Source organism: Hemitrygon akajei, chromosome 6, assembly GCF_048418815.1.
Source record: "Hemitrygon akajei chromosome 6, sHemAka1.3, whole genome shotgun sequence".
Lineage (NCBI taxonomy): Eukaryota > Metazoa > Chordata > Chondrichthyes > Myliobatiformes > Dasyatidae > Hemitrygon > Hemitrygon akajei.
The window spans coordinates 85,787,536-85,815,399 of NC_133129.1; the positions used below are offsets into that span (position 1 = coordinate 85,787,536).

General features: G+C 54.5%; 1 protein-coding gene across 1 annotated transcript; it reads right to left on the bottom strand.

Annotated features, from left to right (window-relative positions):
* Positions 1-20,098: 20,098 nt before the first annotated feature.
* On the bottom strand, positions 20,099-27,764 carry LOC140729216 (endogenous retrovirus group 3 member 1 Env polyprotein-like). Its single transcript, XM_073048734.1, has 2 exons — positions 27,061-27,764; positions 20,099-22,615 (listed from the first exon to the last, which is right to left on the bottom strand). The coding sequence occupies exon 2, from the start codon at positions 22,321-22,323 to the stop codon at positions 20,653-20,655; it is 1,671 nt and encodes a 556-aa protein (XP_072904835.1). The 5' UTR covers positions 22,324-22,615; positions 27,061-27,764; the 3' UTR covers positions 20,099-20,652.
* Between the last annotated feature and the right edge of the window lie 100 nt (positions 27,765-27,864).

Sequence of the window (27,864 nt, forward strand, 5' to 3'; positions counted from 1 at the left end):
GTGGGGGGGGAACAGGTGGACAGTACCTGTGGGGGGGGAACAGGTGGACAGTACCTGTGGGGGTGGGTAGGTGGACAGTACCTGTGGGGGGGGAACAGGTGGACAGTACCTGTGGGGGGGGGGAGACAGGTGGACAGTACCTGTGGGGGTGGGTAGGTGGACAGTACCTGTGGGGGGGGGGGAACAGGGACAGTACCTGTGGGGGGAGGGAACAGGTGGACAGTACCTGTGGGGGGGGGAGACAGGTGGACAGTACCTGTGGGGGGGGGAACAGGTGGACAGTACCTGTGGGGGGGAACAGGGACAGTACCTGGGGGGGGGGGGAACAGGTGGACAGTACCTGTGGGGGGGAACAGGGTCAGTACCTGTGGGGGGGGGAACAGGTGGACAGTACCTGTGGGTGGGGGAACAGGGACAGTACTTGTGGGGTGGGGACAGGTGGACAGTACCTGTGGTGGGGGGGAACAGGGACAGTACTTGTGGGGTGGGGGGACAGGTGGACAGTACCTGTGGGGGGTAGACAGGTGGACGGTACCTGTGGGGGGAACAGGGACAGTACCTGTGGGGGTGGGTAGGTGGACAGTACTTTTGGGGGGGGAACAGGTGGACAGTACCTGTGGGGGGAACAGGGACAGTACCTGTGGGGGTGGGTAGGTGGTCAGTACCTGTGGGGGGGATAAGGGACAGTAGCTGAGGGTGGGGGGACAGGTGGACAGTACCTGTGGGGGGACAGGTGGACAGTACCTGTGGGGGGGAACAGGGACAGTAGCTGAGGGTGGGGGGACAGGTGGACAGTACCTGTGGGGGGTAGACAGGTGGACGGTACCTGTGGGGGGAACAGGTGCACAGTACCTGTGGGTGGGGGAACAGGGACAGTACCTGTGGGGAGAGGAAGAGGGACAGTACCTGTGGGGGGGATAAGGGACAGTAGCTGAGGGTGGGGGGACAGGTGGACAGTACCTGTGGGGGTGGGGGACAGGTGGACAGTACCTGTGGGGGTGGGCAGGTGGACAGTACCTGTGGGGGGTAAAAGGGACAGTACTTGTGGGGGGAATAGGTGTACAGTACCTGTGGGGGTGGGTAGGTGGACAGTACCTGTGGGGGGGATAAGGGACAGTAGCTGAGGGTGGGGAGACAGGTGGACAGTACCTGTGGGGGGGATAAGGGTCAGTACCTGTGGGGAGAGGAAGAGGGACAGTACCTGTGGGGGGGGATCAGGGTCAGTACCTGTGGGGAGAGGAAGAGGGACAGTACCTGTGGGGGGGATAAGGGACAGTAGCTGAGGGTGGGGGGACAGGTGGACAGTACCTGTGGGGTGGGGGACAGGTGGACAGTACCTGTGGGGGTGGGCAGGTGGACAGTACCTGTGGGGGGTAAAAGGGACAGTACTTGTGGGGGGAATAGGTGTACAGTACCTGTGGGGGTGGGTAGGTGGACAGTACCTGTGGGGGGGATAAGGGACAGTAGCTGAGGGTGGGGGGACAGGTGGACAGTACCTGTGGGGGGGATAAGGGACAGTAGCTGAGGGTGGGGGGACAGGTGGACAGTACCTGTGGGGGGGGATAAGGGACAGTAGCTGAGGGTGGGGGACAGGTGGACAGTACCTGTGGGGGGGACAGGTGGACAGTACCTGTGGGGGGGGGGGATCAGGGACTACCTGTGGGGGGGGATCAGGGTCAGTACCTGTGGGGGGGGAACAGGTGGACAGTACCTGTGGGGGTGGGCAGGTGGACAGTACCTGTGGAGGGGAACAGTGACAGTACCTGTGGGGGGGGAACAGTGACAGTACCTGTGGGGGGTGGGCAGGTGGACAGTACCTGTGGGGGGGAATAGGTGGACAGTACCTGTGGGGGGAACAGGGACAGTACCTGTGGGGGTGGGTAGGTGGTCAGTACCTGTGGGGGGGATAAGGGACAGTAGCTGAGGGTGGGGGGACAGGTGGACAGTACCTGTGGGGGGTAGACAGGTGGACGGTACCTGTGGGGGGAACAGGGACAGTAGCTGAGGGTGGGGGGACAGGTGGACAGTACCTGTGGGGGGGTAGACAGGTGGACGGTACCTGTGGGGGGGAACAGGTGCACAGTACCTGTGGGTGGGGGAACAGGGACAGTACCTGTGGGGAGAGGAAGAGGGACAGTACCTGTGGGGGGGATAAGGGACAGTAGCTGAGGGTGGGGGGACAGGTGGACAGTACCTGTGGGGGTGGGCAGGTGGACAGTACCTGTGGGGGGTAAAAGGGACAGTACTTGTGGGGGGAATAGGTGTACAGTACCTGTGGGGGTGGGTAGGTGGACAGTACCTGTGGGGGGATAAGGGACAGTAGCTGAGGGTGGGGGGACAGGTGGACAGTACCTGTGGGGGGGATAAGGGACAGTAGCTGAGGGTGGGGGGACAGGTGGACAGTACCTGTGGGGGGGATAAGGGACAGTAGCTGAGGGTGGGGGGACAGGTGGACGGTACCTGTGGGGGGGACAGGTGGACAGTACCTGTGGGGGGGGGAACAGGGACTACCTGTGGGGGGGGGATCAGGGTCAGTACCTGTGGGGGGGGAACAGGTGGACAGTACCTGTGGGGGTGGGCAGGTGGACAGTACCTGTGGGGGGGGAACAGTGACAGTACCTGTGGGGGGGGAACAGTGACAGTACCTGTGGGGGTGGGCAGGTGGACAGTACCTGTGGGGGGGAACAGTGACAGTACCTGTGGGGGGGGAACAGGGTCAGTACCTGTGGGGGGGGGAGACAGGTGGACAGTACCTGTGGGGGGGAACAGTGACAGTACCTGTGGGGGGGGATCAGGGTCAGTACCTGTGGGGAGGGAACAGGTGGACAGTACCTGTGGGGAGGGGTTCAGGGTCAGTACCTGTGGGGGGGGGAGACAGGTGGACAGTACCTGTGGGGGGGGATCAGGGTCAGTACCTGTGGGGAGGGAACAGGTGGACAGTACCTGTGGGGGGGGGGTTCAGGGTCAGTACCTGTGGGGGGGGAGACAGGTGGACAGTACCTGTGGGGAGGGGATCAGGGTCAGTACCTGTGGGGGGGGAGACAGGTGGACAGTACCTGTGGGGAGGGGATCAGGGTCAGTACCTGTGGGGGGGGGGAACAGGGTCAGTACCTGTGGGGGGGGAACAGGTGGACAGTACCTGTGGGGGGGATAAGGGACAGTACCTGTGGGGGGGGGAACAGGTGGACAGTACCTGTGGGGGGGAACAGGGTCAGTACCTGTGGGGGGGGGGATCAGGGACAGTACCTGTGGGGGGGGGGGGAACAGGGTCAGTACCTGTGGGGGGGGAACAGGTGGACAGTACCTGTGGGGGGGGAACAGGTGGACAGTACCTGTGGGGGGGGGATCAGGTGGACAGTACCTGTGGGGGGGGGGGAACAGGTGGACAGTACCTGTGGGGGGGAACAGGGACAGTACCTGTGGGGGGGGGGGGGGAACAGGGTCAGTACCTGTGGGGGGGGAACAGGTGGACAGTACCTGTGGGGGGGAACAGGGACAGTACCTGTGGGGGGGGAACAGGTGGACAGTACCTGTGGGGGGGGAACAGGTGGACAGTACCTGTGGGGGTGGGTAGGTGGACAGTACCTGTGGGGGGGGAACAGGTGGACAGTACCTGTGGGGGGGGGAGACAGGTGGACAGTACCTGTGGGGGTGGGTAGGTGGACAGTACCTGTGGGGGGGGGGGAACAGGGACAGTACCTGTGGGGGGAGGGAACAGGTGGACAGTACCTGTGGGGGGGGGAGACAGGTGGACAGTACCTGTGGGGGGGGGAACAGGTGGACAGTACCTGTGGGGGGGAACAGGGACAGTACCTGGGGGGGGGGGAACAGGTGGACAGTACCTGTGGGGGGGAACAGGGACAGTACCTGTGGGGGGGGGAACAGGTGGACAGTACCTGTGGGTGGGGGAACAGGGACAGTACTTGTGGGGGGGGGACAGGTGGACAGTACCTGTGGTGGGGGGGAACAGGGACAGTACTTGTGGGGTGGGGGACAGGTGGACAGTACCTGTGGGGGGTAGACAGGTGGACGGTACCTGTGGGGGGAACAGGGACAGTACCTGTGGGGGTGGGTAGGTGGACAGTACCTGTGGGGTTGGGTAGGTGGACAGTACTTTTGGGGGGGGGAACAGGTGGACAGTACCTGTGGGGGGAACAGGGACAGTACCTGTGGGGGTGGGTAGGTGGTCAGTACCTGTGGGGGGGATAAGGGACAGTAGCTGAGGGTGGGGGGACAGGTGGACAGTACCTGTGGGGGGACAGGTGGACAGTACCTGTGGGGGGGAACAGGGACAGTAGCTGAGGGTGGGGGGACAGGTGGACAGTACCTGTGGGGGGTAGACAGGTGGACGGTACCTGTGGGGGGAACAGGTGCACAGTACCTGTGGGTGGGGGAACAGGGACAGTACCTGTGGGGAGAGGAAGAGGGACAGTACCTGTGGGGGGGATAAGGGACAGTAGCTGAGGGTGGGGGGACAGGTGGACAGTACCTGTGGGGTGGGGGACAGGTGGACAGTACCTGTGGGGGTGGGCAGGTGGACAGTACCTGTGGGGGGTAAAAGGGACAGTACTTGTGGGGGGAATAGGTGTACAGTACCTGTGGGGGTGGGTAGGTGGACAGTACCTGTGGGGGGGATAAGGGACAGTAGCTGAGGGTGGGGGGACAGGTGGACAGTACCTGTGGGGGGGATAAGGGACAGTAGCTGAGGGTGGGGGGACAGGTGGACAGTACCTGTGGGGGGGATAAGGGACAGTAGCTGAGGGTGGGGGGACAGGTGGACAGTACCTGTGGGGGGGGGATCAGGGACTACCTGTGGGGGGGGGATCAGGGACTACCTGTAGGGGGGGGATCAGGGTCAGTACCTGTGGGGGGGGAACAGGTGGACAGTACCTGTGGGGGTGGGCAGGTGGACAGTACCTGTGGGGGGGAACAGTGACAGTACCTGTGGGGGGGGAACAGGTGGACAGTACTTGTGGGGGTGGGCAGGTGGACAGTACCTGTGGGGGGGAACAGTGACAGTACCTGTGGGGGGGGGAACAGGTGGACAGTACCTGTGGGGGTGGGCAGGTGGACAGTACCTGTGGGGGGGAACAGTGACAGTACCTGTGGGGGGGGAACAGGTGGACAGTACCTGTGGGGGTGGGCAGGTGGACAGTACCTGAGGGGGGGGAACAGTGACAGTACCTGTGGGGGGGGAACAGGTGGACAGTACCTGTGGGGGTGGGCAGGTGGACAGTACCTGTGGGGGGGAACAGGGACAGTACCTGTGGGGGTGGGCAGGTGGACAGTACCTGTGGGGGGGAATAGGTGGACAGTACCTGTGGGGGTGGGCAGGTGGACAGTACTTTTGGGGGGGGGACAGGTGGACAGTACCTGTGGGGGGAACAGGGACAGTACCTGTGGGGGTGGGTAGGTGGTCAGTACCTGTGGGGGGGATAAGGGACAGTAGCTGAGGGTGGGGGGACAGGTGGACAGTACCTGTGGGGGGTAGACAGGTGGACGGTACCTGTGGGGGGAACAGGGACAGTAGTTGAGGGTGGGGGGACAGGTGGACAGTACCTGTGGGGGGTAGACAGGTGGATGGTACCTGTGGGGGGAACAGGTGCACAGTACCTGTGGGTGGGGGAACAGGGACAGTACCTGTGGGGAGAGGAAGAGGGACAGTACCTGTGGGGGGGATAAGGGACAGTAGCTGAGGGTGGGGGGACAGGTGGACAGTACCTGTGGGGGTGGGCAGGTGGACAGTACCTGTGGGGGGTAAAAGGGACAGTACTTGTGGGGGGAATAGGTGTACAGTACCTGTGGGGGTGGGTAGGTGGACAGTACCTGTGGGGGGGATAAGGGACAGTAGCTGAGGGTGGGGGGACAGGTGGACAGTACCTGTGGGGGGGATAAGGGACAGTAGCTGAGGGTGGGGGGGACAGGTGGACAGTACCTGTGGGGGGGATAAGGGACAGTAGCTGAGGGTGGGGGGACAGGTGGACGGTACCTGTGGGGGGGACAGGTGGACAGTACCTGTGGGGGGGGGGATCAGGGACTACCTGTGGGGGGGGGATCAGGGTCAGTACCTGTGGGGGGGGGAACAGGTGGACAGTACCTGTGGGGGTGGGCAGGTGGACAGTACCTGTGGGGGGGGGGAACAGGGACAGTACCTGTGGGGGTGGGCAGGTGGACAGTACCTGTGGGGGGGAACAGTGACAGTACCTGTGGGGGGGGAACAGTGACAGTACCTGTGGGGGTGGGCAGGTGGACAGTACCTGTGGGGGGGAATAGGTGGACAGTACCTGTGGGGGGGAACAGTGACAGTACCTGTGGGGGGGGATCAGGGTCAGTACCTGTGGGGAGGGAACAGGTGGACAGTACCTGTGGGGAGGGGATCAGGGTCAGTACCTGTGGGGGGGAACAGGTGGACAGTACCTGTGGGGAGGGGATCAGGGTCAGTACCTGTGGGGGGGGAGACAGGTGGACAGTACCTGTGGGGAGGGGATCAGGGTCAGTACCTGTGGGGAGGGAGTCAGGTGGACAGTACCTGTGGGGGGGATCAGGGTCAGTACCTGTGGGGGGGGGAGACAGGTGGAAAGTACCTTTGGGGGGGGGGGGGAACAGGGACAGTACCCCCACCTCACCAACCCACTCGCTTTGGCCCTGCTCCTACTGGCCCACCTGCCATTCAGCCCTCTGTTCCTCAGGAGCCCCTTCCATGTCCTCTTGCTCTGGCCCTTGTCCCACTGGCCCACTCCCTCTGGACTGCCCCTCAGACCAGCAGGGTGGGGGTGAGGGTGGTTCTAGCCAAGTGGCTGGGTCCTGCACAGCTTCAGATAATACCCTGTGACACACAGAATTTACTGGAGGAGGTAGCCATTGGAAGCAGACATGATAACAACAGGGGAAGGCAGGAGAATGGGCTTGAGAGGGATAATAATTCAGCCATGATGGAATGGCAGCGCAGGCTCGATGGGCCGAATGGACTAATTCTGCTCCTATGTCTTATGGTCTTACAGTCTTATTTCAATGGACACATTAATAGGCAGGAGATGGAGGCATGGAGTGATAGGGAGCGCACACACACACACACACACACACACACAAACACACAGACACAGACACAGACACACACACACACTCTGACAAACAGACACAGACACATACACACTCACACACACAGACACACAAAACACACACACACACACACACACACACACACACACACACTCAGACAAACACACAGACACATACACACTCACACACACAGACACACAAAACACACACACACACACTCACAAACACACAGACACAGGCACACACACACTCACACACAGACATACACACTCTCACACACACACACACACACACACACACTCACTCACACACACAGACACTCAAACATGCACGCACACAAACAGATACACACGCGCATGCACGCAGGTGGGATTAGATGGTCTGCCACTGCTGTCAGCTCTGTTTCGCGGTGGGCAGTAGTGCCTGTTTCTGTGTAGTTCTGGGTCCTGATTCATTCCCCCTCCCCCCACACTGAACACACTCGCCTTTCGCATGTTCATTGCATCCTGAATCTCACCCTCCTGCAAGATCACCTCCTCCCCTCTCGGCACAATATTTGCTGGAAATCCAGAGCAACAGATGAAAACACTGGAGGAACTCTGCAGGCCAGGCAGCATCTGTGGAGAGGAATGGACAGTTGAAATTTCGGGGAGAACCCCTTCATCAGTCCTGAATGTCTCTACTTCCTCAGGAGGCGAAAGAAATTCACCTATCCCCATTGAAGCTTGCCAGTTTTCATTAGTACATATAGAATGGAAGCATTTTGTTCGGATGTCTCAAGGCCTGGTCCAGTAACTACTCTGCATGGACAGAGCACAGCACTTTGCAGAAAGCAGCCTCCCCTCCATGGACTCTGTGTCCACTTCTCACTGCCTGGGTAAGGCAGCCAGCATCGTCAAAGACCTCACCCACACTGGAGATTCTCCCTTCTCCCCTCTCCCATCGGGAGAAGCCTGAAACGTACTAAAGCCTATAAGTACGCACCACCAAGCTCGACAGCTTCTATCCCACTGTGATTAGACCTCTTGTAGGGCAAGATGGACGCTCGACCTCACAACCTACCTCATTATGACCGTGCACCTTATTGCCTGACTCACTGCATTCTCTCTGTAGCTGTTACACTTTATTCTGCATTGTGATTATTTGAGCTTGTTCTGCCTCAGTGCTCTGTGTAACAGGGTCAGAGTGAGCGAATCGGAGAGGAGTCCACACAGAAATGTTTCTCAGCCCGTCCACCTGAACCGGGAGCGAGGATTGGATCAACCTTGGCGTCGAGCTGATTTGGAGAGGTTGAGTATGGCCTCAGGATGGGGAACGAGATCTAGGCCCTGTGGTGGGGCCCACATCGTAGTGACAGGTGTTTGGACTATTTAAACGCTGGCCCTGATAGACTGAAAAAGGCAGGGTGTTGGGACCGGAGGCGATGATCAGGCCGATTCCACTAGCTGTTCCCCTACGTCCACTCGTCTCTCCGCGGCATGTCTATGTGTCTGCTGGCTACGGGGAGATTTGCCCCGTGGTGACCCAGGCTGTGGGCCTACCTCGGCTGCCCGGGGCTCCGGGCCCGTGGACTCAACTTGGTTCTGAATGCTGATGCTTGCTTTTGTTGTTGGCATGATTTGTGTGTTTTTTTCTCTTCTCTGCTGTTGTTTTTTGTAAAATTGGGTTCTTTCAGGTTTCTTGCTTTGTAGCTGCCTGTAAGCAGACAAATCTCATGGTTGTATAATTCATACATTCTTTGATAATAAATGTACTTTGAATCCTACAGATGATTTGATCTAAATGCAAGACAAGCTTGTCACTGTATGACAACAATAAACCAATACCAATCCCTTTGTTCTGTCGGTTCAGTTTCCTCTTTAGCTTAGCTACCACAACCTCTACACTTGTTCTACTGAAGTTTCAAATGTCTGACATCAATTTCCCCACTCATGCCTTATCCTGTTGCTGTCGCCCGCTAGATCTCCCATGACGTCTACACTTGCCCTGTGCCGGGATATATTTCAAGTTGAAGTGTAACAGTTTTTCATCTCTACGTAAACACAGCCAATCAAAACAGTTTCCTCTGTGGCCAAGGTGCAAAACACAGTCATACACAGCACAAGGCAGATGTAAAATACAGCCGCGCACGAGCAAATAGCCCGGCCGCCTGAGTGCATGAATGTTGCAGCATCCTGCAGCTGAATACAATCTGGCTTGTCTTCTGCTGAGCGAATGCTAGATGCAGCACAGATACCCTGCCACACGGCTTCCGGCCCTCCGGTGGAGTGCCCGACTCCAGCTGCAAACAGGCGACACCGCGGCCCGAGGTCTCGACCTTGCAGTGATCTTGGCCACGCAGCTCTCCTGCCGGTCGCCAATAGACCTTGCGGCATTCTGCACCACCAACGTCCAACGGGGTCTTGCCGTCACGAGAACGATCAGTCGTTGTCGGTGACGTTCGTGACACCTCAGTGCTCGGTGACCCTCCCCACTTTACCTGCGGGATTATTTCCAATTACAGAGGCATAGAGATACCACATGGAACCTGGTCTTCCGCCCAACTTGTCCATCGCTGCCAAGGTGCCCAGCTGTGCCAGTCCCATTTGCCCACATTGAGCTCATGTCCCATAAACCTTTTCAATCCACGTACCTGTACAAGTGTCTTAATAATTATAAGGCACTGGGGGGGCCCCATTGGAGTATTGGGTCCCTTTCCAGTTTGTGGGCAGTTTTGGGCCCTTTATCTAAGAAAGGATGTGCTGATGTTGGAGAGGGTTACAGGGAGGTTCAGGAAAATCATTCTGGGATTGAAGGCTTATCATATGAGGAACGTTTGATGTCTCTGGCCCTGTGTTCAGTGGAATTCAGAAGAATGAGGGGTGGCGTCTCATTGAGACCTCGACAGAGTGGATGTGGAGAGGCTGTCTCCTGTGGTGGCGGACACAGCCTCAGAATAGAGGGTGTTCTTTTACAGCAGAGCTGAGGCAGACTTTCTTCAGCCAGAGGGTGGTGAACCTGTGGAATCTGATACCACAGGCAGCTGTGGAGGCCAACTCATTGGGTACATTTAAGGCAGAGTTTGGTAGATCTTGATTGGTCAGGGCACGAAGGGGTACGGGGGGAAGGCAGGAGATTGGGGCTGAGGGGGAAATGGGTCAGCCACGATACAATGGTGGTGCAGGCTCGATGGGCCAAATGGGTTAATTCTGCTCTGTATCTTATTGTTATTGCATCTGCCTCAACCACTTCCTGTGGCAGCTTGTTCTGTGTTCTTATCACCCTCTGTGTGAAGAGGTCGTCCCTTTGCTTTCCCCAAAAACTTTCTGCTTCTGGCTTAAACCTAAGCCTTTTGGTGTTTGATTCCCTTTCCGCACAGACTGAGTGCACTCACCCTCACTCTGCCCCTCGTGATTTTATACGCCTCTATAAGGTCACCCCTCAGCCTCCTACACACCAAGGAATGAAGTCCTATCCTGGCCAACCTCTCCCTATGACTCAGTCCCCCGAGTCCCGACGACATCCACGTAAATTTTCTCTCCCCGTTTTTTAAATGAAATCTTTCCAATAAAAAGGTGATGCAAACTGAACCTGATGTTCCAAACTTTGGGTTTAAGATGGTGCTGCTGAAGGTGTGTGACAGGTGGTTCGAAAGCAAAGGAGTCCGATTAAAACATTATTAATAACACTTATCTTGAAGTAAATTGTGGTAAACTATCACCACAAGCAATGATGAGGTGAATGAGGCAAAGCGAACTCGAGGCAAGTGCCCTGCTGTAAAAGCGACACACTTGGAGTTGGCGCTTTGCTGTTTGGAGTGGACGATGCGGAGGGGAGAAGATGAAGCAGAGGGGTTTTGATGCCCGTTCAACTAACCCAGGTGGCAAGGGCGGATTGCTCAAAGCGCCGAGCCGATTTGGGGAGCCCAAGAACGGCTTCTTCAGCAGCAAAATCCAGGTCTGAAGCAAATCACTGGGTGGTGTGCTCTAGGCCCGGAGTAACTCACCACACTGAGGCCGTGAGACTGTTTCCAGCTGCTGGGAACTTTGTGGCAATTTGCCCTCTGCTTATATGATGAACGGAATACTGAGGCTTCGGGCCTACTCCGGGCTGCTCCGGGATTTCGATCTCAGGGCCCAGTTACGGGTCAGAACGCTGTTGTTGTTGCTTGCTTCTGTTGTTTGTGTGACTTGTTTTTGTGTTTTTTCTCTTCCTCTGCACACTGGGTGTTGGTCTTTCTTTTTAAAATTGGGTTCTTTCAGGTTTCTTGCTTTGTGGCTGCCTGTGAGCAGACAGATCTCATGGTTGTATACTTTATATGTTATTGGATAATAAATATACTTTGAATCTTGAAATATGCAGCCTCACCATTGACTTGTACAAGTGCAACATAACATTGCAACTCCTGTACTGTGTCCTGACTGTGTGCTAAACATCTTCTTCACCCTGTCTACCTGTCAGGGAACCAGATACTTGTACCCAGAGGACCCGCTGTGAAAGCCCTGCCTTTCAAACTGCACTTACCTAAACCGAACACCATTCGCTCTTCCTTGGCCCACTCGCCCGGCTGGTCCAAATCTCAGGCTAGCAAAACACCTTAGCCGGCACGGTAGCGTAGTGGTTAGCACATCACTTTATAGTCCGAGTGATCTGGGTTCAATTCACACCACTGCTTGCAAGGAGAATGTACATTCTCCCCATGACTGTGTGTGATTCCTTCGGGTGCTCCGGTTTCCTTCCTCAGTCCACAGATGTACTGGTCCGAAGGTCTAGCACCAGCATCAGTTACAAGGTCCAGAAATCAACCATCTCCTGTGATTCGCAAAGGGCATAGAAAAGAAGCAAGTCCAGAGCGCAAGACGGCAACGTGAAACTCAAGCTACCCAGATCCATGCGCGTTCATCCTACGTCCCATGTCTCCCAAATGAAACCTGTGTCTGTCAGCCTGTTGTGCCCTCCTGCCGAACCCCCTCCACCCGCCCGGGTCATCGACAATCCGGGCGAGCCTGGTGGCTCACCTGGAGACTCCCGATGAAGGGTGGGGTATTGCCTCAGTCCTGACCGTCAGTTCCTCATATTCTCCTAATTTCCTTTTCCCAGTGTGATCCCGGGCTCCTTGATTGCGGCACCTGATTCTCATCCAAACCTGCAGCATAAAACCCGGCTTTGCATCGCCAGATCCTTGTTTCAGCCAGTGTGGTAATTCACGTTCCTGGCCGCTTAGGATTGTGTATTCTGAGCTTTACATCAGCACCGAGGTTTGCCTGTGTAACTCTGTCTCTCCGTGTCAAGGTAAGTATTACCGGCCGCCTGTCTCCTGTTTGCCGTTCAGCTCCAGCAACGCTCCGTGTCACGATAAAGGATTACTGGCCGCCTGCCTTTCCGTTCATTCTCCTGTTGCAGTTCAGCTCCAGCAACGCTCCCCGGCCTTCCCTGCGACCGTTAATAAACACTCTTTAGGTTACTCTACCTCCGTGTCAGTGTCTGCGTTTGGGTTCACTCGTTCTCTGCAACAGTGCGGGGTGGTGGGAAATCCAAAATAGTGGCTACCCTTGATGGGGGGGGGGGGGGGTGTTTCGCACCTTCTGCAGAGATGTGATGGCCGAGAAAGTCAATGGTTGACAACCCAACCTGGCATTTAGCTGGGTTGATAATCAGCCCGCATTGGCTTAAGGGCACGAAAAGTGAGCGGAGATGAGATACGTGTTCGGATTTGGATCCACTGGTCATCCAGGTAAACAAAAAGAAAATCGCAGTGTTTTAATCCAGAGTCCATCAGCCGTTAGAATGTCTGTGCTGTATTTTTCAGCCTAAACAGCATGTGCAGAATCTCAAAGAGACTAAACGGGATTATCACAGCCATTTAGGGAATGTCCTCCGAGCACACAGGCACCAGATGGTAGCCCCTAACTGGACTGACTTTGGAAAAGAAATTAACTTTCCATCTGAATGAGCTGAAAGGTCTTGGTTGTGTGGGACTGGGTAACGGTTTGGGGTGGTGGCCTCGTGAAGGGTGGCAACTACTATCAGACTTCGGGACCACATGGAGGGGTGAAGCCCAGGGGTATTGGCGTACAATGCCAAGTCTTTCCACGCTGGCTAACTCAGCCTTCGCGGTAGCCAGCTGTTCTAGGTCCAGTTTATGCATGTGGGCATGGGCTGGTGGCCAGTCGTAGAAATGAGGTGCTCGACCTCATGTTTTGTGACTGAGGTGGAGAATGTGGGCTTGGTGAGATTTGGGAGTTTGCCCAGCACTTGAGTAAACTCCCTTGTTGAGGTGCATGTGCTTGACAGAGTCATTGTGGGGGACTTGCTGGGGGAGCAGGGTAACGACCTAAAGTCTTTGACATCCACAAGCCGGCAGTTCTTAAGAGTGACTGATTGTCCTTGGGCACGCGGGAAATCTGCACTGAGCAGAGGTCTAGCCACCTTAGCCAGGACAAAGTCCCAGGATAAAGTGTAACATCACCCACTGAAGCAGAGCCTCGCCCATCGTGTCCCGTAAATCTGGATCCTGCGGCCTCCAGCGAGATTTTGGCTCTTTCTGCCTTCCCATCAGCAGGCGATGCAGGCAGCACGCTCACTTGTGCACCCGTGTCACAAGGAAGCATCACCCTGAAGGGGTGTGTCTAATGAACAGTAGATGACTCTGGCAGCTGGAAGCCTCAGTGGTCACAGACCTCTGACGTCCCAGTGCGCTGGCACTGCCAAAGCTGCAAGGCGGTTGGCACTTCCTAGCGTTTGTAACAGAGCGAGCACAGGCCTGGCGTCGTCTGTTTCACAGCTGTTGGTCTCCTTTTACTGGGGGCCTTGCTGACTGGGCTTGTTGAGGTAGAGAGAGGAGGTGGAATGACGCATCACTGCCCGGCTGAGTGTAGACTGTCAGCCATTTTAGCAAGCTCCCCATAGTCCTTCATGGGTACATTAGCGAAGGTTATGCGAATTTGATCAGGCATTTGCTGCATGAAGAGTCCTTTAAAAATAAAACAAGGATGGTGATTTCCCAGGAAAGACAGCAAGTGATCCATTAGCTCTGCAGGATTAGCATCGCCGAAGCTGGACAAGGAGAGCAACTGTTTAACGCTCAGACTCCGATAGTCCTGAAGTCTGTAAAAGGGGAGTTTCTGAGCGACGTTACCACATAGTTGTCGACGGAGATTTCTTGCAGCATGAATTGGGCCTCGGCTTGTACAAACAAAGTACGGCATTTTGCTCCCAAAACTCCGGCAGTTTCAAAGTGACTGTGTGGGCCGACATGTTCAGTAACCCTGGAATCGGCCTAGAGCATCAGGGTCACCAATGCAGGTTTTCGCAAATAAAGTGACAGAGGTATTTTATGTTTCAGAAGAGGCACAGCAGCTCATTTACTGAACATCAAAAAACAGAACTCAAAGTGCGGCAAAAGCCCTTTACATAATCCCCTTACCACGTCAGACCCACCTCTTAAAGTAAATGCCAACCTGATGTTGGTGTTTGTGAATTCTCTATGTTCCTAACAATTACATTACCCGACAGATTCAGCCTGTACAGGACCTTTCTGATTTGATCCGACTCTTAAATTTTCAACCAAAAATCGGGTCCAGTCGCTTCGATACGCTCTGAGGCCTGGACCCCACCACCTTGATTCAGCCTATACCTGAGCTTTCCAATCTGGCCCGGTGCTTAAGTCGGTTAGACCTCAGTTCTTTCTCATTCCAGGCAATGGTCCCGCTGCTACATTGAATTGCCTCCAGGTCCAAAGGGAAGTTACAGCCCATTGTTTGCAATCATCACGTACCAGAAAAAGAGTGATTAACGAAGTATTTAGTCCTTTACTTTGTTCCATTGCCTACCAGCCAGAAGCTGTCAAGATTCACCAGTGCTTGTCCCATGATTAGGCTAGGGTTAAATCAGGGGATCGCTGGGCAGCACAGCTCAAAGGGCCGAAGGGCCTATTTCACACTGTATCTCAAAAAATAAATACTAAATAAGAAAATACTGAGGTCTTGCTCCTAGTTTGCCTTTTATTTTGCACACCCGTACTAAATTGTGTTAAATTTTGTTCCGTTCCATTCCTCACGGGCTGAAAGGAATTCGGCAACTGGCTTTCTCCTGGCTGCTGCCAATTCTCTAATGTGCCGGGATGGCGGGTTAATTGATGGCTGCAACTCGCCCCCCACCACCCCCCCGTGTGTGGGTGAGACGTGGACTCCAGAGGGAGCTGGTGGGAAGTAGGATTGGAATCACTGAGTGGTTGATGGGCTGAAGGGCCTCTCTGTTAGTATTTGAGCCCCCAGATGGATAATGTCTCCTCTCACTTTGCTCCCCATACCAAATTACATCCAACACCTCCAATACAGTAGGGTGAGAGGCCTTTCAGCCCATCAAATCCCTGCACACTCACACTGATCTCACCCAAATGCCATTTCTATGATGGAGGTGTAAGAGATGGCAGACGCTGTAATCAGGAGGAGCACACAATGTGCTGGAAGAAGGCAGCGGGTCAAGCAGCTCCTGTGGAGCGAAGGGAAATGTGGCTGTTCTGGGTGCAGAGTCTGTATCAGGAGCAGTGGACCATGAGGAAAGGGGAGAAATAGGTCACCTGCCACATCAGGTCTGTCTTGTTCACAACGGGTCACAGCACCCATGACTGTGACAGATCCTGGGTCACAGCACCCTTCACTGTGACAGACCAGTGTCACAGCACCCGTCACTGTGTCAGACCCTGGGTCACAGCACCCGTCACTGTGACAGACCCTGGGTCACAGCACCCGTCACTGTGTCAGACCAGTGTCACAGCACCCGTCACTGTGTCAGACCAGTGTCACAGCACCCGGCACTGTTACAGACCCTGGGTCACAGCACCCGTCACTGTGACAGACCCTGGGTCACAGCACCCTTCACTGTGACAGACCCTGGGTCACAGCACCCGGCACTGTGACAGACCCTGGGTCACAGCACCCGTCACTGTGACAGACCAGTGTCACAGCACCCGGCACTGTGACAGACCCTGGGTCACAGCACCCGGCACTGTGACAGACCCTGGGTCACAGCACCCGTCACTGTGACAGACCCTGGGTCACAGCACCCTTCACTGTGACAGACCCTGGGTCACAGCACCCTTCACTGTGACAGACCCTGGGTCACAGCACCCGTCACTGTGACAGACCAGTGTCACAGCACCCGTCACTGTGACAGACCCTGGGTCACAGCACCCATCACTGTCACAGACCCTGGGTCACAGCACCCGTCACTGTGACAGACCCTGGGTCACAGCACCCGTCACTGTCACAGACCCTGGGTCACAGCACCCGGCACAGTTACAGACCCGGGGTCACAGCACCCGGCACTGTGACAGACCCTGGGTCACAGCACCCGTCACTGTGACAGACCCGGGGTCACAGCACCCGTCACTGTGACAGACCCGGGGTCACAGCACCCGTCACTGTCACAGACCCTGGGTCACAGCACCCGTCACTGTGACAGACCCTGGGTCACAGCACCCATCACTGTGACAGACCCTGGGTCACAGCACCCTTCACTGTCACAGACCCTGGGTCACAGCACCCTTCACTGTGACAGACCCGGGGTCACAGCACCTGTCACTGTGACAGACCAGTGTCACAGCACCCTTCACTGTGACAGACCCGAGGTCACAGCACCCGTCACTGTGACAGACCAGTGTCACAGCACCCGTCACTGTGACAGACCCTGGGTCACAGCACCCGGCACTGTGACAGACCCTGGGTCACAGCACCCGTCACTGTGACAGACCAGTGTCACAGCACCCTTCACTGTCACAGACCCTGGGTCACAGCACCCGGCACTGTTACAGACCCTGGGTCACAGCACCCTTCACTGTGACAGACCCTGGGTCACAGCACCCTTCACTGTGACAGACCAGTGTCACAGCACCCGGCACTGTTACAGACCCTGGGTCACAGCACCCTTCACTGTGACAGACCAGTGTCACAGCACCCGTCACTGTGACAGACCAGTGTCACAGCACCCGTCACTGTGACAGACCCGGGGTCACAGCACCCGGCACTGTGACAGACCCTGGGTCACAGCACCCGTCACTGTGACAGACCCTGGGTCACAGCACCCTTCACTGTCACAGACCCTGGGTCACAGCACCCGTCACTGTGACAGACCCTGGGTCACAGCACCCGGCACTGTGACAGACCCTGGGTCACAGCACCCTTCACTGTGACAGACCCTGGGTCACAGCACCCGTCACTGTGACAGACCAGTGTCACAGCACCCGTCACTGTGACAGACCCTGGGTCACAGCACCCGTCACTGTGACAGACCAGTGTCACAGCACCCTTCACTGTCACAGACCCTGGGTCACAGCACCCGTCACTGTGACAGACCGTGGGTCACAGCACCCGTCACTGTGACAGACCTGGAGTCACAGCACCCGTCACTGTGACAGACCGTGGTTCACAGCACCCGTCACTGTGACAGACCCTGGGTCACAGCACCCGTCAGTGTGACAGACCAGTGTCACAGCACCCGTCACTGTGACAGACCCTGGGTCACAGCACCCGTCACTGTGACAGACCAGTGTCACAGCACCCGTCACTGTGACAGACCCTGGGTCACAGCACCCGTCACTGTGACAGACCCGGGGTCACAGCACCCGTCACCGTGACAGACCAGTGTCACAGCACCCGTCACTGTGACAGACCCTGGGTCACAGCACCCGTCACTGTGACAGACCCTGGGTCACAGCACCCGTCACTGTGACAGACCCGGGGTCACAGCACCCGTCACTGTGACAGACCCGGGGTCACAGCACCCGGCACTGTGTCAGGCCCTGGGTCACAGCACCCGTCACTGTGACAGACCCTGGGTCACAGCACCCTTCACTGTCACAGACCCTGGGTCACAGCACCCGTCACTGTGACAGACCGTGGGTCACAGCACCCGTCACTGTGACAGACCCTGGGTCACAGCACCCGTCACTGTCACAGACCCTGGGTCACAGCACCCGTCACTGTGACAGACCCTGGGTCACAGCACCCGTCACTGTGACAGACCCGGGGTCACAGCACCCGTCACTGTGACAGACCGTGGGTCACAGCACCCGTCAGTGTGACAGACCAGTGTCACAGCACCCGTCACTGTGACAGACCCTGGGTCACAGCACCCGTCACTGTGACAGACCAGTGTCACAGCACCCGTCACTGTGACAGACCCGGAGTCACAGCACCCGTCACTGTGACAGACCCGGGGTCACAGCACCCGTCACTGTGACAGACCCGGGGTCACAGCACCCGTCACTGTGACAGACCCGGGGTCACAGCACCCGTCACTGTGACAGACCCGGGGTCACAGCACCCGTCACTGTGACAGACCCGGAGTCACAGCACCCGTCACTGTGACAGACCCGGGGTCACAGCACCCGTCACTGTGACAGACCTGGAGTCACAGCACCCGTCACTGTGACAGACCAGTGTCACAGCACCCGTCACTGTGACAGACCCTGGGTCACAGCACCCATCACTGTGACAGACCCGGGGTCACAGCACCCGTCAGTGTGACAGACCAGTGTCACAGCACCCGTCACTGTGACAGACCCTGGGTCACAGCACCCGTCAGTGTGACAGACCCTGGGTCACAGCACCCGTCACTGTGACAGACCCTGGGTCACAGCACCCGTCACTGTGACAGACCAGTGTCACAGCACCCGTCACTGTGACAGACCCGGGGTCACAGCACCCGTCACTGTGACAGACCCGGGGTCACAGCACCCGTCACTGTGACAGACCCTGGGTCACAGCACCCGTCACTGTGACAGACCTGGAGTCACAGCACCCTTCACTGTGACAGACCCTGGGTCACAGCACCCGTCACTGTGACAGACCCTGGGTCACAGCACCCTTCACTGTGACAGACCCTGGGTCACAGCACCCGTCACTGTGACAGACCGTGGGTCACAGCACCCGTCACTGTGACAGACCCTGGGTCACAGCACCCGTCACTGTGACAGACCCGGGGTCACAGCACCCGTCACTGTGACAGACCCGGGGTCACAGCACCCGGCACTGTGACAGACCCTGGGTCACAGCACCCGTCACTGTGACAGACCCTGGGTCACAGCACTCGTCACTGTGACAGACCCTGGGTCACAGCACTCGTCACTGTGACAGACCAGTGTCACAGCACCCTTCACTGTGACAGACCCTGGGTCACAGCACCCGGCACTGTGACAGACCAGTGTCACAGCACCCGTCACTGTGACAGACCCTGGGTCACAGCACTCGTCACTGTGACAGACCAGTGTCACAGCACCCGTCACTGTGACAGACCCTGGGTCACAGCACCCGTCATTGTGACAGACCAGTGTCACAGCACCCGTCACTGTGACAGACCCTGGGTCACAGCACCCGTCACTGTGACAGACCCTGGGTCACAGCACCCGTCATTGTGACAGACCAGTGTCACAGCACCCGTCACTGTGACAGACCCTGGGTCACAGCACCCGTCACTGTGTCAGACCAGTGTCACAGCACCCGTCACTGTGTCAGACCAGTGTCACAGCACCCGGCACTGTTACAGACCCTGGGTCACAGCACCCGTCACTGTGACAGACCCTGGGTCACAGCACCCTTCACTGTGACAGACCCTGGGTCACAGCACCCGGCACTGTGACAGACCCTGGGTCACAGCACCCGTCACTGTGACAGACCAGTGTCACAGCACCCGGCACTGTGACAGACCCTGGGTCACAGCACCCGGCACTGTGACAGACCCTGGGTCACAGCACCCTTCACTGTGACAGACCCTGGGTCACAGCACCCTTCACTGTCACAGACCCTGGGTCACAGCACCCTTCACTGTGACAGACCCTGGGTCACAGCACCCGTCACTGTGACAGACCAGTGTCACAGCACCCGTCACTGTGACAGACCCTGGGTCACAGCAACCGGCACTGTGACAGACCCTGGGTCACAGCACCCATCACTGTCACAGACCCTGGGTCACAGCACCCGTCACTGTGACAGACCCTGGGTCACAGCACCCGTCACTGTCACAGACTGTCAGAAATAATCCTACACTCTGAGTCTCAGCAAACTGCAAAGCGGCAAAGCTTTATTTTTCACGAGTCTGCAGAGTCGGACCCAAAACTGCTCCAGCAGTATTGAGCCCAGAGCATTACATTTCATTTCCTTTTATACAGTTTCAAGTAGGTTATCACGTGTCCCTCAGTTGCTGTATCATTCCTACAATTATTCATAGTCAGCTCCACTCTCCCCCTCCCCACAGGCTTGTACATTTCGGGGGTCACATACACATTTTCTCATATCCTCTGTCCTTGGAGTTAGCCATCCGCAGAGCCATGTCTGCCAAGTTTTCAAACACTTATCGGCCTTGGAGTTAGCCACAAGAGTACAGCTTATCTTCATCTGTTTCATCCACCTCCGCTCTCAGCTCCTAGCTTAATGACTCCTTTTTAGTTCTTCATGATTACCACAAGGTACAGATTGTACCTATACAGTTTTGCAAGAATCTTATATCCTTATTTAGCAATGTGTCAGCATATGTTTTGTAAGCTTAGATCTTAGCACAGTCTAACCTTAACCCTTTCTCTTCTTACAATTCCACCCTTTTTCTTTTTAGAGTGTGCTAAGGATTTGTCCAGGGATTCCACTCTTCCAGTTCTCTGCCTCGTTGCAACAGCATTTTAGCCGGGTCAGCTGGGTTCCCTGGCTGCATTACCTGTACTACTACTCGCGTTATTAATGCTCTCAAGCAGGGTATTAAGCATGGTAATATGATTATCATTATGAGTATTCCGCCAAATATTAACAGGGCTATTCGCCACCAGCTTCCTCCCAGCAGACTATCCAGCCAACTCAGGTTCCCTAAGGATCTCCAAGTTTGTACTGGCACATGGGCCAACTTCCGAATTTTGTCGGATATTTTCAACACTGCCTTTCCATTATCATTTATCTTTAGGCAACAGTTTGTCAGATTGAACTTTCCACAGACCCCTCCCTCGGAGGCCAATAGGTAATCCAATGCTAATCGATTTTGGTATATGGCTGTTCTCATCTGGCTTTGCTGCTCAGCCAGCAATTCCAGAGCCAATGCGGTTTGGTTGGTGATCACCTCTACTACAGCTTGTAGGCGTATTATTCGATTTAACATATATACCGGGGTTCGGTAACCCCATGACCCATCCTGGGCCCAAGTTGCTGGTCCGTAATATTCAATGATGCGTGCTGGAGGCCACTCGTCGCCCCATTCTCCCACCTTTATCTCCCGCTTCTCCCTTCTCAGTGAGTCAAATAACTTGATTCCCAATTCCCTATCTTCATCCTGGGGTAGGAGGAAGAACTCTGGCCTTATAAGGCCTAAGAAACAAACTCCTCCCCATCCTTTCGGCAATTTGGTGTATGCCTGATTCCCACAAATCCAGAACAGACCTTCTGGGACAAATCCTCCTTTCCTTGCTTTCCGCCAGGCTTTCCAAACACTGGGAATTCCTTCGTACGGGTTATGCCCACTGCAATTCCAGATTCCCGAATTGTTTCCCATAGCCGTACAATTGTCCTTTGCCCCTTTAGTTATGTACCAAGTCGGCTCCTCGGGCCACCAAGTGGCATTATTTTTTGTTTTAGCCAACTTTATACTCTGACATGGGCTTTCTCCTACTTTCACCTTCCCTTTTCTTTCTACACATACTTGTCCTTCCGGATAGTTTGTTAACTTCCATTCTTGCGTCCTCCCAGTCCTTTTCTTATCCCAATCATGAGCCAATAGCTCCCACACACTCAAACTCTCACCTATCCATGGCCATTGCTCGCTCATGTGGGGTCCCCCACAAACCCAACAGTCACTTACATTTAAACTTGTAGCTATTCGAGTTGCTAAGTCTATAAACAGGTTTTCCTTCATTTCCGGTCTTGTTTTTCCATAGGTTCCCCATTCTTCTCTGACTCCACCAAACTCTGCCCTTCCTTTTTCTTTCCTTTCACATATCCATTCTGTCTCAGGGCATGTACTTTCTCGTACACTCCAACTTCTCCCTTCTCCTTTTTCTTCTCTCACTGATCCACCGGGGTATCCCCTGTTCTTTCTCAGGGTATATTTTATTCCTCCCTCTTCACATTCCTCTTTTTCTTTTCCATAACATTGGTCATTTACATGTGAATGTGACACAAGGGCCCCGGGTCGTTCTTTTCCTTTCTCCAAAACTCGGTTCCTACACTTGTCACATTTCCCTTCTATTTTTCCCACATACAGAATTAAATATATTACAGTCAATAATGTAACAGTCCACATTGAGTTCATTTTTGTTGCCTTTTCAGTTTCACCACCAACGGTTCTTCACTGGGAACACAGGTCCACTCCGTGTGTCCCTCAGGCTTAACTGGTCCCTTTATTCTGGATGCGTGGGTCCACCCTTTCTCTTTTGTTCGTACGGCCGCCTCGGTGGTTAACAGGACCTGGAAAGGGCCTTCCCACTGTGGTTGTAACTTCTCCGGCTTCCAGGTCCGTACCAGAACCCAATCTCCAGGCACGATCTGATGTAAAGCAAAGTCGAGCGGCGGAGTCTGGGCCAAGAGACCCTTCTTCCGCAGTTCTGCAAAGGAACGAGATAGTGCCAGTAAATAGTTCCTTATAAAAATATCACCCCCTTGTAGCGTGGGGTACCCTTCTACCTTATTCCAATACGGGAGTCCAAACAGCATTTCATAGGGGGAGATTCCTATATCCTTCCTGGGTGCTGTTCGGATTCTTAACAGGGCGATGGGGAGACACTTAGTCCAGGGTAACTTGGTTTCTAGCATTAATTTGGTCAATTGCGCCTTTAAGGTACTGTTCATCCTTTCCACCCGTCCCGAACTCTGGGGATGCCACGGGGTATGGTATTTCCATTGGATACTCAATGCATCACAAATCAACTGGTGCGTTTTGGAGGCAAAGTGTGTCCCTCTGTCCGAGTCTATGGACCCCATGATCCCATATCTGGGGATTATGTTTTCTAGTAGTATTCGGGCTACTGTAGGCGCATCGGCCTTTGTGGTCGGGTATGCTTCCACCCAGTGGGTAAAATGATCCACTATTACTAACAGGTACTTCCATCTCTGCACTGAGGGTAGTTCGGTAAAGTCGATCTGGACTCTATGGAACGGTCTCATGGCCAGTGGCTGGCCACCTCTTGGAGTGGATCGCATCACTTTCTTGTTTATCCGCTGGCACGTCGGACATCCAGTTATCTCTTGCTGGGCCAGTGTGTATATTCCTTTGCATACATAGTCCCTCAGAATTGTGTCGCACATGGCCTGTACTCCCCAGTGGGTTTGATGGTGCAACTGTTGGAGGATGTTGCGGGTTACTTCCTTATTTAGTACCTGTCTCCCATCCGGGACCGTCCATTTACCATCAGTGTCTTTTCGGGCTCCTAGTTGGTTCATGCTATCAATCTCTATTTGGGTAAACATAGGTTGTTTAGTAAGTCCTTCCCTCACTGGTATCAAGGTCAGGAGTTGGATCGGGTCTTCAACGGCTGCTCGTTTGGCCTCCCCATCGGCTAGACGGTTCCCTACTGCTTCAGGTGTTGATCCTTTTTGGTGTCCGGGTACATGTACTACCGCAATCTCAGTTGGTAGGGCCAGGGCTTCCAATGTCATACTTATCATTTGCTCGTGTGCCAGTCCCTTTCCTCTGGCCGTTATCAGTCCTCTTTCTTTCCATATCTTCCCAAAGGTATGTACTATCCCATAGGCGTACTTAGAGTCAGTGTATATTGTTCCGATCCTCTTCTCCAATATCCTCAGAGCCCTCTGGAGTGCGTATAATTCGCATGACTGGGCCGACCAGTTTCCCGGTAATCTCCCGGACTCCACTATTCTTTCAGTCTCTCCGTCAATGATGGCATATCCGCTGTGCCGTACTCCATCAATACATCGTGAGGATCCATCTATATACAATTCCTGTCCTTCTCCCAGGGGAACTTCCTGTAAGTCCTCCCGGCTCTTTGTTTGCAAGTCCAGCAATTCAATACAGTCGTGTTCTGACTCCTTTTCTTCTAGTCCTCCATAGAGGAACTGGGCTGGGTTGCAACTGGAATCCTTTGCGAAGTTTAGGTCTTCTCCGGTCATCAGTATAGTTTCGTACTTTAGAATGCGGGAGTCAGTGAGCCACCGATGTGCCTTCTGGGCTAGTAGGGTGCTGACCGAGTGGGGAGAATGCACTGTGATCTTCCCTCCAAAGGTTAGTTTCCGGGCTTCCTCTACCAATACCGCTGTCGCTGCCACTGCTTGGATACAGGTGGGCCATCCACGCGATACCGGGTCTAACATTTTTGACAGGAAAGCCACGGGTTGCCGCTTTCCTCCTCTTAGTTGGGTGAGTACCCCTTGGGCCATTCCTTCGGCATTGTTGACGTACAGCTGGAATGGTTTTTCCAGGGCTGGCAAGACTAACACCGGAGCACGGATCAATTGCCCCTTGATATAGTTGAATTTTTGCTCCTCTTCCTTTGTCCATTTTACTGTTTGCTCATCTTGCCCGAGTTTATCATACAGAAATCTCACCAGGGGAGTATAATTCTCAATCCAGATTCGACAATACCCCACTAACCCCAGGAACTGTCGTATCTCCTTCTTGGTACGAGGTAGCGACATCCCTGTTATTCCAGCTATCCTTTCTGGGGTAATGCTTCGCTGTCCCTTACTGACCCGGTGTCCCAGATACCTTACTTCCTTTTCCACGAATTGTAACTTTTTCTTGGAGACCCGTAGCCCCTTTTTCCCTAGGAAGTTCAGTAATCTGATGGTATCTTCCTGCACCCCTTTCTGTGTTGGCCCGGATAGTAATAAATCATCCACATACTGTAGCAGTTGGTTCTTTGGAGCACATTGGAATTCCGCTAGTACTTGCTCCAAGACCTGCCCGAATAGGTTAGGTGACTCAGTGAATCCTTGCGGCAGGACCGTCCATCTGAGTTGTCTTTTCCGCCCTGTTGTAGGATTTTCCCATTCAAACGCAAACATGTCCCGACTGCTTTCTTCTAGCGGGCAACTCCAGAAAGCATCTTTTAGATCTATTACACTGAACCATTCATGGTCAGGGGAGATTTTACTCATCAGGGTGTACGGGTTGGGTACTACCGGGTATCGGGTCTGGACTACTGCATTTAGACCCCGCAGGTCTTGTACCATCCGATAAGTCCCGTCCGGCTTTCGCACCGGGAGGATGGGGGTATTATATGGCGACATACATTCTTCCAGCAGTCCATCTGCGATCAGCCCTTCAATTACCGGCTGCAGCCCTTTTCTTCCTTCCATTGCAATGGGATACTGCTTCCTCCTTACTGGGCGACCGTCCGGTAGCAAGGTGATCTGTAGAGGGCTGATGTTCAATCCTCCCCTATTTCCCTCTCTATACCACACCTCGGGCTCTATTTTCTGGTCGTCCTCTTCTTTTAATGCGAATAATTTTACTATTATTTCTCCATTGTTCGGCACTGTTCCAATGCCCAGTTGCACTTGCAGGTCCCTTCCTAATAGGTTAAATCCTGCGGAGGGTAGAAGGAGAAGGTCTTGCCTGGTTGCCCTATCTTCATATCCGACTTCCACATTGTCCACAATGGGTACTTGTATCGTTTTTCCTCCGATGCCGGATACCTTCATTACTCTTGTTCCTGTTCGGGCGCCGGGAGGTATCTGGATTACACTTGATCTTTCAGCACCTGAATCTACCATAAAGGTTGTATCTGACCCTTGGGGACCTAATTTCAGATTTACCAGGGGTTCCTGTCGATAGTTTCTTCTCCCCAAGGGTAGGAACCCCCGACCCCCCTAGTCTTCGTCCTCCATCATGGCATATGACCTGACCTCTCGCCGATACTTAGGACATTCCCGTTTAAAATGTCCTTCCTCGTTGCAGTGGAAGCATCTTAGAGTCCTTCGCGTTTTCCTTCCTGGTTCTTGGCCATTGCCTCGGTCTGACCACGTTCCCCTCTTTTCCCTGTTTTCTGTGGTTACTTGCCGTACTGTCTGAACCATTATCCTAGCGGTATTTTTCTGTTTCTCCTCGTCTCTTCTTACAAACACCTTCTGCGCTTCTCGCAGTAATTCACTCAAGGGTTTTGAATTCCAGTCCTCTATCTTCTCTAGTTTCTTCCGAATGTCTGGCCAGGCTTTCGATACAAATTCTACCCTAATTAGCTGTTGTCCCACCTCTGTCTCCGGGTCTACCCCCGCATATTGTTGCATATTTTTCCGAATTCTATCCAGGAAGTCAGTTGGGGTCTCATCGGGGTTCTGGTGGCTTCCGAACGCCTTAGTGAAGTTATGACCCTTGGGGACCGCTTGTCTTATTCCCTTTATCAGGAATTCCCTCATGTCTCTCATGTTTCCTTGACCTTCTCCGGTCTGCTTATCCCAGTTCGGGTTTAACAGGGGAAACTTAGGTTCCCCGGCATTCCCCTTCTCCTTTTCTCTTCTTCTTCCTCCTGCCGTTGCGGATCATCCGGATGCGGAGCACTAGCAGCTTGTTCGGGCTGCTGGGGCCGGGGAACATAAGGGGGAGGTAGATGATTCAACACTTCCCAAGGAGGCTCTTCCTCCTTAGTTTTAGTTTCTAGTTTAAAACTTCTTGCGGAGTCTCCTGGTCCGGGAACCCAGCAAGAGGCATACTCATTTTCTTCCTCTCTCACATTTGGTTTAGAGTTTACATATATGTTTAAGGCCTGTCTAACCCAATCCTCATCTGACCCAAATGGTGGCCACCATACCGAGGACCCTTTTATTGGCTGTTTGGACCATGATTTGCAATATTCTACCATTCTCTTTTTCTGCTTTCCCTTTGTTCGTCCATATCCCCATCCTGCAAACATTCTACCGAGGGGGCTATCAGGAGGTACCTTCGGGAACAAACCCGAACTCTCCGGCTCCTCTTCCTTTGAGCTTCCCCCTCCCATTATTCCCTTCCCGGCCCGGTTCTTTTTACTCTAGGTGTCGTCACACCTAGTTTACCCGGTCACACCCACCTAGATCTCAGTTAGCTAGTCTCACTTACCCGGTGTGCCGTAGAACCGTCTCCTTTCCTCCCTGCTTTGCCGCCTTGCGCTGTCCGGATCTCACTCGCTCAAGCCGTTTCAGACGACGAGCAAGGAATCAGGGACTGCCGAACTCGGCAGGGTGCACCTTCTCCGATGTCCTTCCTCTCGCCCTCCACGACCGGAGTGGGGATCCCGGACGAGCCCCCAGCTGTCAGAAATAATCCTACACTCTGAGTCTCAGCAAACTGCAAAGCGGCAAAGCTTTATTTTTCACGAGTCTGCAGAGTCGGACCCAAAACTGCTCCAGCAGTATTGAGCCCAGAGCATTACATTTCATTTCCTTTTATACAGTTTCAAGTAGGTTATCACGTGTCCCTCAGTTGCTGTATCATTCCTACAATTATTCATAGTCAGCTCCACTCTCCCCCTCCCCACAGGCTTGTACATTTCGGGGGTCACATACACATTTTCTCATATCCTCTGTCCTTGGAGTTAGCCATCCGCAGAGCCATGTCTGCCAAGTTTTCAAACACTTATCGGCCTTGGAGTTAGCCACAAGAGTACAGCTTATCTTCATCTGTTTCATCCACCTCCGCTCTCAGCTCCTAGCTTAATGACTCCTTTTTAGTTCTTCATGATTACCACAAGGTACAGATTGTACCTATACAGTTTTGCAAGAATCTTATATCCTTATTTAGCAATGTGTCAGCATATGTTTTGTAAGCTTAGATCTTAGCACAGTCTAACCTTAACCCTTTCTCTTCTTACACAGACCCTGGGTCACAGCACCCGGCACAGTTACAGACCCGGGGTCACAGCAC